Source organism: Apaloderma vittatum, unplaced genomic scaffold (genome assembly GCF_000703405.1).
Source record: "Apaloderma vittatum isolate BGI_N311 unplaced genomic scaffold, ASM70340v1 scaffold40305, whole genome shotgun sequence".
NCBI classification, from domain to species: Eukaryota; Metazoa; Chordata; class Aves; order Trogoniformes; family Trogonidae; genus Apaloderma; species Apaloderma vittatum.
Genome location: NW_009716240.1, coordinates 20,386 through 34,733, shown reverse-complemented (window position 1 = coordinate 34,733; position 14,348 = coordinate 20,386). Strand labels below are relative to the sequence as shown.

Here is a 14,348-nt window from a genome sequence, read left to right as displayed (position 1 = left end):
CCTCGTTCGAATTCCCTAACTTGACTGGCAAGAAAGCCACTCCGTGAAACTAAGAAGAATAATATAGTGCAATTTTAGTACAGTTTTAAACATGAGTCACTTCCTTGCTAGCGATGTGAACAATCAAAAAATATACACAGAAGAGGTGTGCTCAAATGTAACATTATACTGTCGTTATTATAAAGGTATTGGCATAGCAGAGAAGTCCGTTTTAGTAACTCCCTTTGGTTGACTTCTTCTTCTTCTGTTCCTCTCTCTGCTTCTGCTTCCTCCTCTTGCTGCCTTCTTTGTGTCCTGAGGAAATATGGCTTGTAAAACACTATTCACAGCATTCATGGACTATTTCCCCTCTAGCAAAAGCACACGTTCTCTGAATGGTTTAAGGAATCTTAAAGAAAAGGCCTGGCTTTCTAATGTAGTTTTTTTAAATGATCATTTCTACTGTATCCCCAGTTCCACTACGTCCCTCACATAGGACAGAAAGAAAACACTATCAATCTTTGAAGTCTGAAAAGATCTGGAGAACTTTCAAAAGACTTCAAAGCCATTCAGGAAAAGCTTCAAAATTAGAGCACATGCAAACTCCGTATAATTTTCAGAACAGAAGCAATAAATAAGACTTATACAGCAGGAGCTATTTAAGTACTGGCGTTTCCTGCTCACAGTAGTCAGAGTTACCACAGTATTTGCATTTCCATTTTAACACTAGGGAATGCAGAGAATCCTGAGTAAATAAGAAGGTGCTCAGTGTTTACCAATAGGCATTTTATATGCAGGCCATCAGCCTGCTCATGCTTAACTATGCACCACAGGTTATATATTCTACTGCAGCTCCAAAGGTGCATGGAAGCATTAAGTTCAAGCAACAATTATTTGCTAGAGGTTCAGTAGGCACAAGCTCCCAGCCACGTGATCATCATCCCAATGTTTTTGCCTCCTCCCGCAAAGATGCATGAAAAAAGATTCTTGCTCTTCCTCCCACCCTTTCCTCCAAACTTGCATTAAAATGCGACTTGCTAGCAGACTTGCACGGACAGTGAGCTGTGCAGAACCAACACCGCATCTACCTCAGTGCTCTTCCGCATCTAAACTCCAAGCTAGCAAACATTTCCCTGTCACCATCATGCCTGGTTCTCCATCAGTTTAACACTCATAGCAAAATTAAGATGGGAAAAGGAAGCGGCAGGAGGTCAGAAGAGGGTGAAGTCACACTGTGGCAGAAGTTTGCTCCTCATAGAGCTCCTCCCAAGCACATTTAAGAGTTGTGCCCATGGCAGAACTGCAGTTCTTCGGTTTACATTCAAGACTTGGGGAGAACCACAAAATAGTTTTCGGGCTAGAAATCACTTGAAATGTTATCAAAAGCTTGTGCCTTAGAGGAAACACACCCCCTCACAGCAAAGGGAAGTTGTGCCTAGGTTATCATTCCAGCTCCTACACTGTACCAACAGCATGACTTCATCATTTGCAATCATGAGTCAAGAGGCAGGATATTTATTTAGAAATTCTGCCATCAGCGATTAGCCTGCACAAAGTTAGAGTGAAAACCAGTTTTATTGTTTGAGGAAGAGAAAAACTGGCAGTGCTCTGCAAAACTGCAGTGACGCTGTGTTTTCCCACACCCTGTCACCCTCCTGAGCTATGATCCTGCCCCCAGGGACACTGCGTGAACATCTCCTAACTAAGAACTCCATCCATGGAGTTTACTTCAATGTCACCTATACATTGTCAAAAATAGGATCCCTTGGCATTTAATCCACTCCTGTAAGGCACAGAGCCCAGAAGGGCTCAAGCATCTCTTTGTATCCCCACAGAGGCAGGAAAGACGTGCTGACTCTTGAAAATCAGTCATCCGAGGGGTGTTATTCAAAGGATTCTTCCCTTTACCGGAGGGAAAAACAGCATCATATCAGCTGATCAGAACTAGTTCATGTAATAACTATGAAACATTAACACAGATATTTGGGAAATGATCATTAAACCCTAACAAGTTACTAGCTTCGTAACTTTCTCATTTTTCATTCTCAAAACACTGTCAGTATTTCTAAAAGCCTTCCACGTCGAGGCATGACTGCATTTTTTATGTTTTTTTGCAACAGCCCCTTTTCTTTGAATGGTTGAGATTTTGAAAGCAATTCTAGTAATCCTTCCTTAAAAATATTGTGACTCAATGTAAATTATGACTTGAAATGAGTGCCACGTAATTCATTGTCTTATAAATGAAACAACACAAATGTTAAAATAATGTGGTATGAAGATATTTAGGCATTTGACAACATGGTCTCCTATCAGTCCCAGGAATGATAAGGGTGAAAAGTGGAAATCTTTCAAGTGTTATCTCTGACACACAGAAACAGATTGGCCAAAGTAAAAGATAATGCACAAATACAGCATATTCCTCTGGAGAAAAACTGTCAGATCTTTTCTGCTGTGATAAAGAATTTCACCATTTCCTTTTCTCCCTCCACCAAAAGAGAAAGGATGGGTTGAACTTTGCCAATCTGTTAGCTCCAGTGATGCTGTGCTGGGTGATAAGAGTCAAAAACCCGACCCCAACACGTGAAGCAGCTCCTACCAAAAGTAAAAATCACACACTAAAGACGTAACCCTTCGGTACTTATTTCACTCAAATACTTCAACCGGCACTAATTAAAAGCATATTTAGCTGCCTTGGTTACAAGACTAGCCCCAAAGTAGTGACAAAAAATGTGAATTAGGAAGTAGCAGTCCCGTTACTACTTGATGAGTTTGCAGTGAACCAGTGTCCTGGTTCACATCACAAACTGTCACGGAGCCTCCCTGTACTTAGTGCCTGGCTGAACTGGCTTCCACCTGGGAGATGGGCTTTTCAAATTTCCACCCTTAAAAGCAACTGTTAGCCCTCTAAACTCTATAAATGCATTACAAGGTGGAGGGAGAACCAAGCTTTGATATTTGGAAAACACATTTGTTCAGATGCAGACAGATACCAGCCTAACTTGGTACGTTCTTGCTTTTGTCAGCTGCCAGGAGCAGAGATGGATGAAGCAAGAATCTACCCCATTCGGAATTACACCTGGTTTGCAACCTGGATAATCCTTGTCTAAAACAAACAGCGTCTGCGCTTCCCATTTCATCTCCTTCTACTTCCAGAACAACCATAAAGAGCACAGAAGCTATTCCATTTCTCATACAGCTGCTGAAGGCTGAAACCAACACTCAGCAGAAACTCCCTTGACCACTCAGCAAGGACCAAAACAAAGAGGGAAGCTTCTCTGCTGTGTCCTAGATTGACTTTTCTTCTGGCTTTCTACTTCCCTGCCACCTGTACCTCCCAAAGACTTGGGTTTATTAAATCACTGACCATGAAACTCATCACATGCTCGGGCGGCAGCTGCAAGGGAAGTATGCACATCGAGTGAGTGATCCAAAGGGACAAGCGTCCTGAGGAAAACACTCCTAACCCAACCCATTTGTGGTATCCTACTTCTTCCTACCCTGCCTGACATCTGCCTACTCTACCAGGACGCAGAGAGCAGCCACAGGTCTCCTCCACCGTCCTTCTGCCAGTGCAGGAGAGCGTAGGAGTCAGCAGAAGGAAACAAGGTGTTCAGTCACGACTGACAACTAACGCGCAGCATTGCTGCTTCTTGACACACATCAGGCAATAATCAAGGCCTGATTTTTATAGATCTCCTGCAAAGGGGACGACTTTGGAGGAACCTCCTTCCACTTGGACAATCTGAAGCACTGAGGCTGGGAGTAGGAGGGATTCGTGCTTTCTGCTCAAGCCTCAGAAAAAAATCAATTACCTCTAGTCAAAACAATAAATTACTATTTCCGAGGTAGCTAGCTTACTTCTGAGTTGCTAGCTTTCCGAGTTCTGTTATTTTGGACTGACCACGCTTGCATATGCCATTATAAAACTTCAGCTCGGATCACAGCTTCAGTATAATTTCACATGTGTGACTCAATTTACAATTACAGTTTTTCACTACACTTTCACATTCCCTCCTTTCAGCCCAAGCCACTGCCCAACACGCACCACAATTTGACCTACTAATTCTATCACCACATCCACAGCTCCTGCCCATGCCACAGAGCATCGCCGAGAGAGCACCCACCTCTACGTAAAAACCTGAGGTGACAAAACATCCCACCCCGTCTAGGTATGCTGCTCCACTATTTAATTATCCTCACTGTTAAGGGGCGAGTTCTCCAGTTTCACTGGCCAACCCAGTGATGTAATTCCAACTTTGATGTTTCAGGGGACTGAAAAAGCTTTAGCAACTAACTGGGGCCTTCCTCCATGCTTGCTCACCATACTATTTTCATTACCAATTCTGTCAAGAATTGCTACAAGAATATACCAAGCCAGATGCAACCTGCTTGCCTGCTATTAATTAAGGTAATACTATTACCCACTGGAGTCCAAGGTTTTACTCCCACATGGCAAGAAAAAGCTTGCAAGGCGCTGCAGCCTTGAAAGCCCTTCCATGTGCAACCCAGCCGCCTTTTAGGGGAAGCAAACGGGTAACGGGATGCTCTCGTACTAGCAGCCAAAAAAAAACCACGTGTGAAGGCAGCTCTGGCAACCAACCAGCCTCCGAATCCACCAGCCAGTCTTGCCTCCCTCTGCCCGCAGGAGAGTAGGGCTGTTGGTCCAGCCAGGGGATGTAGAGCAACAGGAGAGCAAACTCCCTCCTATCTCCGCACCTCCAGATTCCTCGTGTATTAGATTTCCACAGAACAGCGGCTTTGCTTTCCTTTCTCTTTGCATCACATGCCCAAATACAAGTACGTGAGGGAATTATAAAGTAATTAGTTCAGATAACCAAGCGTATCAATTTTACTAGTTAGTAAAATGTTATTCAGGAAACTGCATGTCAGAAAAAAAAGAATGGAGAGTGAATTAAAGATGAAATAAAGTAGAAATAGTTCAACTTTCCAGCAGAGCAATCCATGCCAGGAAAGAATCAAGATTAGTTAAGCAAGTTATTTTAAAGTGGTTTCCTCTTCAGGGATGCCAGTGGATGGAAATGCAGGGAAAATGAATGATTAATATTGTAAGTTTAAGTTAATGCAAGCTATTTCATTCAAAAGGAAGAGCAAACCTTGCAATATTATGTTCCAAATAATGATCTTTCATATCATGTATTTTTCAGTATTTTAACAATTAAACATTTCAACCATTCTTGCTAGACAAAGGTCAAAACTCTCAAATCCAGAGAAGTACGTTTTTTAGGGGTAGCTACCACTACCTCTACCCTTTATTGCTGCAACCCCCAGGTCTCTGCTGGCTTTAACACCACTTACACACAGCTCGGATACCACCAGTCAGCCACACATCATACGATCAGGGAGCACATTCCTTGCAGTATCGGAATTCTTATTACAAAAAAAATTACTTGTTTGGAGCTAAAGAACTATTTGAGATACACGGTGAGCACAAGAGGTGAAGTTTTATTCTAAAAGGCCATTATGAAACTAGGAACAGTAGGAAACCCAGAGCAATTTCTACTAAAATGCAGTGTTAGATGAAGGATCAAATTAAAGTCTTTTTTTTTTTTTTTATTTAAATACCTACTGTAATGACTGGAAATCCTGACTAAGGGCAGGATTCACCTCGCCTCTGGGTATCGGTTGTCAGTCTAAAGGGCTTGGCCAGCCTTGCCCTCCTTGGGCGCTAGAGAGAGATGGCCACTTCCAGAGGGATTCCCACCATGTTGTCAAGACGAAACTCTGTCCCCTTTGTCCTTCATTTAAACTTGCAACAGGCTTACAGAGTAAAACTCAAAGACTCCTGCTCTTAGAGCTGGGGAAAGAAAAACATTTCACTGCAGAGGAATCACTAACGACCGAGAATTTGATCGAGGAGCCCTGACTCGGACGACTATGACTGCCATGCAGCGTCACTGCTGAGGGCCACACGCCGGCACCGGCAAAAATTTCTGATTCGAGGTGCCACAGCGCCTGGTTTGAGGCCATCAAGCTTCACTATTTTCCACTGAATTGAGCAGGCTTTGGACCAAGGCAGAAAAAGATGCTGTTTCTTTCCCAGCACTGGCTTGTGTAAGCACAGCAGATGTTGCAGTGACCAACGAGAAGCCAAGCGGGAGCAATTAAGTGGTCAATATAATTACAGAGCTGCGCTGGTGAAGCCTGCTTGCCGGGCAAGGCAGTCGGCAGAGGTGAACACCCATGAAGGAGAACAGCGTTACTGGCCAGGGTTTGTGCACAAACTTCCCAGGGAGGGATTAAGACACTCACGTAGGTTTTTATGACTGACTCGACCAGTCCTTCAGCAGCCCTGTCCATCAGAGGAACAGCAGGCAAAATATTTAAAGCAACAGTAAAATCTTAGTCTTACTGCAAGCAAGTTTTCACCCTGAATCTTCTATGGCAATTCACAATCTACTGGCAGGAGAGAGGATTTTGTGATTGCACAAATACTTCTAGAAATTCATCTTAACTGCAAACTTGTGCATCTCAGAGCATAAACAGATTCACAGCAAAAGGTCCTAAGCAATCTTAAAAATCTCTCCAAAACCTGCAAGGTGCGTATCAAACTCAGACGCTCTCTGGAAACCATTATCAAGTATTGTTAAGATTCCAGAGAACCTCTAAATGCAGAGTCAAGGTTTTGTTTTGCCGCCTACTGACACGGGAGACAAAACCTGTAATCCTTGCATGGGAGATCTCAGAACATCAGCCCAGAGTTTACATTCAGGCTTCTGTAATTTTTTTTTTCTTCTTGTTCTTTAAAAGAAAAGATTTGACTAAGCCATCCCTAAAGAGACAAGACTTCCAGCAACTGATCAGCAAGATATTTACGTGAATGTTTCTATTTTTTCAAGCTGTCATCTCACATCTTCCATACAGAAGACAGTGTTAGATTTAAAGGCTCACAAATGCAGCAGAAGGGAGTACGGCACTGGGAGTATGTGAGCACATATCTTGGGGTACAGGGCTTGTTTTTCAAGCCTCATACACTCCCCAGCACTTCATCTAATTCAGTGCTAATGGGAAGGCCCCTTGGTTTGGGCATCCAGGTAGAAAGGCATCTTCATGTGTCAGAAAAACCTGTCCTGGCAGTTCTGGATGATCTTCGACCACAGGTTCAAAGCAAATCAAGTAGTTACGAGGACTTAGTTGTCCAAGATAGCCTCTGGACTGTATTGCCAAAGCATTACAGACGGGAAATATATCAAAGGACTAATTACTTTCAAAAATTACTGGGATGATCACTGCACTTCAGCATTCACCTGAATGGGTCTCAGCCTTCTGCATTAGGATTTAGGTGCCTAAAATTGCAGCTTCCAGAAATAATACCAAGTTGGTGAACTTAAGCCAAGCACAGTTTAACTAAATGAATGTGCAACATATTGTGATTAGTTAACCTCTAAAAGGCCTTCACTTTTAGGAACAAAGAGCACAGGCACTTCAGCAGCATAACAATATTTGCCCTCGATCCTTGAATATCCACAGGTGTTTGTGAATCTAGACTACCTTGAAGAGCAGAGCTAATGCAGCATGAACACACACAAGCTCTTGTTTATTATCTGCCAGGGACCTAACATTATGTCAACACACAGCAACAAACTCTTGCTTGGCTTTTTGGTTTTGGCTTCTGACTAGCTGGTGGATCCTTTTCTGCGCATTTCTCATCAACACGCTTGTGCACACCTGATAAATAAAAAGGGGTCTCCAAGCTGCTTGTAACCCGGCTTCTATCTTGCTCTTCCACCTCATCGCTGTTGTAATGATAGGCATATCTGGGGGAGCTGGCGGGCTTGTGAGACTTCAGCAGGCGAGGGTTGGTCGGCTGGAAGGGCAGGGCATGCTGTCCTCTCCGTCTGCACTCCTCAGCGAAGGCTTCTTCATCTGCCTCACCTGAAAAAACAAAGAGCGCAAAAAAAGTGAACTGCAGCCAAAATGCTGAAGTTAAGCCTGGAAAAAAACAACCTCTGAACAGGGCTGGAAATTGGGTGTCTCAAAAGTACTGGCTCAGCTGTGGTTAGCTCACACATAGTCCTGTCTATCTGCCCATCGGGGAGTGTCTAGAGCAGAAAGCTCCATCAATGGCCTCTCACCACACTGAAGCCACCCAAAAAAGTCATCTAGATATGACAGCTCTGGGGCCACTGTTTCCTTTCTCCCAAAAGGCTGGGTCAGCGAGCCAGGCACACGGCCCTGGATGGTATTTGTCCTGTGCAGAGCATGTTGTCTCATCCCACCTGACCTGGACTGTCTGCCTAGGAAGGGTTGGCCCTGCTCAGAGGAAAGGTATAGGAAAAGGAGGGAGAAATTACCAAGTTGGCTACAGGGATGGTGGGAGAAAAACAAAGCCAACGTGTGTTCAGAGGGGCTGGAGGTTGGACATCCACAGCTGGAGGGGTAGTAGAGAAGTGTGAGGGATCACATGAGGATGGGAAATGGGGTTGAAGATGTAAGCACAGTCCATGGGGCAAGGCAGGCACGCACAGCAAAGGTGAATGAACATGATGAAAATAAAACCCCAGTGTTTGCAAAAATATGAAAGATGAGGTATTCCAGTCATACTCATGCTGTTTTGTAGATGACACTTTCCTTTCCTGCAGAGACTGTAACAGTACGAATGCTGCAAAGGAGAGAAATCGGCTACCATAACACAAAATAAAACCCAGCAAAACCACACATCAAAAAGTAAACAGTAAGATAACAAATAAAACATCGAAAGACATTAAACAGGGAAATATTTAAAAAAAGGGGAAAAAAAAAGGAGTGAGAAGAAAGGTGTGTACCACATTTGTCTCTTAAAGGCTTTTTAAAGTTTCATTAATTCAATTACTTAAATACTTTTAATAGAGCTGATGAAACACGGCGTCATTTTCTCTGCATCAAAAGTAGTGTGTCACATTCTGGAAGATTTTCCTGGGATGTGCCCGGCATCAGCTTCTTAGGGAGGGGTGTGTGCTCCAGCTAATGCGTGTGCTCTTAGTTCATGGCTGGAAAATGCTTTGAAGATGGAAAAAGCACCACGTATGCAGTAAGGAACAAGAGCAGTAAAACCCACTTTGTTGTGTGCACCAAACCACTGACACTTTCAAACAAAACAGCTTGCATTGTCTTTACCTTGTGACCACACACGGGGAGATGCTTCTGAGGGCATGAGGAAAAGGAGGCAAGGTATGTTTAAAAAGTCATTTCACAGCGCAACGAGGCACCCGAGGCCTCGCAGGAGGACTCCAAGACGTGCCTCACACCACCCCAACATGCACTTGAGCACCTGATGTGCACAGATATTATGCAGAGGACCCTTTTTCCTGGGCGATTTTTTTTCCCCTTTTCCCCCATCTCACATGCAACATTCACGCCTCTTTACCCTGGTCTCCTGCACTTCCAAAGGCACAAGCAAACAAGACCAAAACACAAGTGATGGTAACACCAAGCATTTCCACATTTAGACACCGCCTGCCTGCATCACACCAGTGTAAGACTCCAGGTTTCCTTGCAGGAGGAGAGAGCTGCAGGATGGCTTTCTTCCCCTTTTTTCCCCAGCACTTCGGCTACGAGAGGCAGTGGTGGGCAAGGAAAAGCTCAGAAAACAGCAGCAGCAGAACGGCCAGCACTTCCCATAACAGGCTACGTGATTGTACACGCTATAAAACAGCACTGAGGCTTGTATCAGTCTGGTGATACCAGGTCTATGAAGATGAAGCCTATAAAATGCCAGGCGTAAGAAAAAACCCAGGAAACCCACGTACACCATTTGCACATACAAAAACCAGAGGAGAGAGTTCACTTTCTAACAAATTACAGCGCACAAGTAGAAGATCCCTCCCCTCCCATGAAAACACAGTCTGCATGGCTTGCTTTTGATATGCAAAGCCTTGCATGATGTAGGTTTAAAATTTATATCAGCAAGCAGATGAAGGAATGAGAAATGTGCCGAGGTTGTTCTTGAAGCTCTGTGCGTGCACATCACAGAGACACTCTGATCAGACACACTAACACTTAATGCAGTTAAGCATTAAACAAGATGCTCTGCACACCCCCTAATAAACAACTCCAAACTACGCTAGACGTCAGTCTTGACACCTTTAGTCCAATTCAGCTGGTGTGAAAGGCACAGCTTAACACCGAAAGAAGACAAAATAATCTTGGTCCTCCCTGGTGAGGTACCTGCAGCATCCTTGCATGCTGGCCCTCTCGCACCCTGACACCTCCTTGATCTGCTGCCTGCAGCGAAGGCTCCCGCAGAGCTCCCCTGCCCGGGAGCTGAGCTGTGCCAGCAGCCCCACAGCACTGAGCGCCTCACGAACTCACAGAAAGACCTTTCAGTGAGCACTCGCTGCTTGGGTCCAACTTAAAATGAAATACAAAAATGCGAAAGACATTCCATACTCCAATCTTTCCAATAAAATCAATTGCCATCTAGAGAAGAGGCAGGAGAGCTTGTTCAGCTTTAATAAATCCTGTGAGAACTGCTCTCCAGAGCAGCTTTTAGCCTTCAGCTCCTGACAGTATGAGCACGGCTCTGACTCTGGGAAATAACAACACTTGTCTGTTACACACCTCCTGTGTTTTCATGGGAGGGGAGGGATCTTCTACTTGTGGTGTGCTTAATTTGTTAGAAAGTGAACTCTCTCCTCTGGTTTTTGTATGTGCAACTCTGCCACTTTTTGTCTAGAAAAAGTCATGATATGCCTCCTCCAAGGCTTTGCTGAGGTGTCCTCCACGTGCCACTCTTCCACAAATGGCCCAGAGCAAGGACTGCCCCCTCCTCCAGCAGGGTTCACAGGTAAATTGCTCCACAAAAGCTGATATACCAAGGGAGGAAAAAAAAAACTAACCACAAGCAGAAAATTGCTGGAATGCATATTTCTCTCTCCTTCAAAAACGATCCAAAACTAACCCCCAGAGTTGGACTTTGCACTGCATGATCATGTCAGTTGAAGATGCTGCAGCAGCCCAATGAACCTGGGAGAGCCCCAGCTGTGCCTGGTTCTGCCAGCAGCAGTCTGACACCCAGGACGGGGCTGCTGCTGCTTGGGGTCTATCTGTGCAATGCAGCGGTGGCTGAAGCACAAGGAAAATGCACGTGGCTGAGGGTGGGAATTAGTATGAAGTGCTAAGAGACCATCCACTTAGTTGAGGGGCTTCAAAACCCACTGCTTGTCCCAAAGGAGGTGGCAATCTATGTTAAAAGCTAGAGCTCAACCCCTCAGTATTGAGCACAGGGAACCAGCATCCCTTTGCAAGTTTGTGTTAAACCTTTCCTTATAAGCTCCCTAACTTTCTGTCATCAAGCATCTGTAATTAGCATTTTTGCTAAGCTGAACTAAGCTGTGTTACACAGCAAGAAGATTCTCTCTGAAGCTGCCGTCGGCACTCTTCTGCTGTCAGGGGCACGCTGGGAGAGCATCGGCACACCACAGAGGCTGCATCTGCACGCCACAAAACATAACACGGTGGCAGTTGAAGTAAAATACTTTATTTCCTTTGAATAGGCTATAAAGTTACCCTGTTTTCCTCCAGAAGAATAATCCGTGCTTCCTAATTCTGGGCTGCCCTTGCCTGTCTCCACATCTGTCCTTCGCCCCACAGCAGCGCCCTGGGGGGATGCAGAGCTGCTCCCCAGCACTGTGCAGGCAGCACATTTGCAGCTAAATCACAGAATCATGGAATAAGTTTGAGATGCAGGGGACCTTTAAAGGTCATCTAGAGTCCAACTTCCCTGCAGTGAGTAGGAACATCTTCAAGTAGATCAGCTTGCTCAGAGCCCCATCCAAGCTGACCTTGGATGTTTCCAGCGATGGGGCATCTACCACCTCTCTGGGCAACCTGTGCCAGTGTCTCACCACCTGCATCATAAACAATATCCTCCTTATTATCTAGTCTGAATCTACTCTCCTTTACATCAAAACCACTACCCTTGTCCTATCACTACAGGCCATGCTAAAAGTCTGTCTCCATCTTTTATTGTAAGCCCCTTTCAAGTTGCTTATTGAACTATTGCTTATGAAAGGACTAAATCCATCTTGATCACCCAACAGAGTCATCCAGTGTTCCATCCTCCCCAAAGTGAAGCCAAGTTTTAGTTCAACAAACGGACCCCCAAAAATTGCCCAAACATCTTCCCTTTTATGAGTTGTAGGAGAGCAGGACAGCACCACAAATGAGTTAAATGCTGTAGCTGTGATTCAAATATTGAACCGACCACAGTGCTAAGCATGGCATGAGCAGCCAGTTCTTTCCACTCATCATCTATCTTTAGCACACCTTGCAGAGCAATACTGAAGTGTAATGTGCCCCAACTATTTTCTCTTGTTCTACATGTTTAAACATATTCAAAACATCGGAGCCAGACTCTGAATAACGCCAGCTGCACCGTTTGCAAATATGAGACTTGAAAAGAATTTCCCCTGGGAAAGGTCAGCCACACAGGGCATCACCACCAAAAAGTGCTTAAACATTACTGGAACTTTGTCAACAGTGATGGTTGCCCTGGAAAAGGCTTTTAGGAAGACAGCTGGTATGGAGGAGTCCATGGCTGAGTTCAGAGCTGGAATTATCTACGTGAGAAGCAGCTTTCAGGGGCACTCCTCCAGCTTTAAACAGCCCTTGGTTCCCCCCACAGCTCCTTCTTGCCACCTCCCGTGCCCCCGAGCCAGAACACCCACGTGAGAGTCTGGGCAGCCGCGCCGAGAACCCAAGCATGGACTGACCCAGGTTAAAAATAACACTATTTTTGTGAGCTTATTTTTAACCCAGCTCAGTGCCTGGATCCAGCTCACCGTGCAGTCACCCCACCTGGGGCAGGGAAGGGGGCAATTATCGGGGGCTGCTGGAAGTATCCAGATTACAATGTTAAAGGTCTTATTCTACTAAGGCAAGTAATAATTAAAAACCTTGCAGTTATTCCACTTGCAAAACCAGTCTGGAGAAGTTACATTTCTAAGGGTTATTTCTGAAAATAAGGGATTCAGCATTACTAGTAACATTTAAAAACAATAATTGAAGTTTGGCTTTCTGGTGCACAAAGTTCTCCCAAATGAAAACCAGCTTCTGGGGATATTAACTTCTGGGGAAAAAAAAAAAAAAAAAAAAAAAAAAAAAAAATCAAACACAAGCTGTAGCTGCATTAGGACCAAAACCTGTCTCCTGCTCCAAGCAGCGATATAGGACCCGTAGGCTGAAAAAATCATTTTTCACTGTGAAGTGCTGCTATACAAAAGGGGAAAATATGGATCCTTTAACCTGTAATTAACCAGTAGAGGGCAATATTGCCTATCCACATTATCAGAAAAGCCACTGCGAACAAGTATTTTTTCGGCAATGCATCAATTTTATGTGTCTATGGCAAACGGTGAGTACAATTCTTGGAAGAGGCAGGTGCTTTGGGGAAACCACCAGCTACACCAGAGGGCCCATGTGTGCTCCTGGAAAATGGAGATAACACACAGGAATAAAAACACCAAGGCAGAGGATAATCCAGGTGAGGTGGGTCAGATAAGTCACGGAGCATTTCACACAAAAGCATCCCTGCACGGGCTAACATTCTTATTTGGTGTTACATTTAAGTAACATCCACGTATGTCCTGGAATTGAACTGAATTGTACCAGGAATCAGTAGTAATTAATGGCAAGATAGTAATTAACAGAACCATGTCCAACAAACCAGGTAAACATCCTGAGGCTATCAAACCACTTATTTACATTTACTAGGTCACTCCCCACACAAGAGGAAGTGAAGCAGCCCTACCGCTCGCATGCTATTTCCTTACACATCTAACCAAGAAGGAAAAAAAAAAAAATCAATTATGGTTTTCCCCTGCATTAAGAAACAAAAAGTAGGCACACTGGTTTGATCAGTCCAAAGGACGACTTGCCCAAGGCTGCAAACACCTCACAGTCCTTCCTGTAACCAGCATCAGAAGATGCCACCGGTGAGGGACACGTGGCTTTATCTAATGACACGAGGTGGCTCCAAGCTAAGCCCCAGCGAGCTGGTTGTGCCAGGATGGCTTGCAGGAAACTCAGTTCGCTCCAATCTTTCCTGAATGACAGCAAAGCGTCTTCCTAATACTCTAAGTCTTGAAAGTTAAGAGGTGGCCTATTTTTTGGAGCTCAGAGCAGGACATGGCTTTGCTGCTCCTAGAGAAGGCTCAGCTGGAAGACTGATGTTCGTCTGAGCTGCTGCCAATGCTGACTGACAACAGGAGCGGAAAAGAAAAAAAAATAAAATAAAAACCCCTTTGCTTGACTTCTTTCCCCCCACCTCCTTATTACAAGGGCTTGGAATTTACCCCGTGCCCATGGAGCACGCTGGAGTTTCTCATGACTCAGCTCCGTCTGCTGCTGCTAGGGAGAGCTGCGACTGAAGA

General features: G+C 44.6%; 1 protein-coding gene across 1 annotated transcript in view; it reads right to left on the bottom strand.

The window, feature by feature from the left end:
• Positions 1–211: 211 nt before the first annotated feature.
• Positions 212–14,348, bottom strand: part of LOC104268690 (dnaJ homolog subfamily B member 6) — a gene marked incomplete at its 5' end in the record, with an annotated part of 34,185 nt that continues 20,048 nt past the window's right edge. The window contains 2 exons of the mRNA XM_009869435.1: positions 212–294; positions 7,666–7,872. Of these exons, the coding sequence (XP_009867737.1) occupies positions 212–294; positions 7,666–7,872 (290 nt within the window). The remainder of the gene's footprint in view (positions 295–7,665; positions 7,873–14,348) is intronic.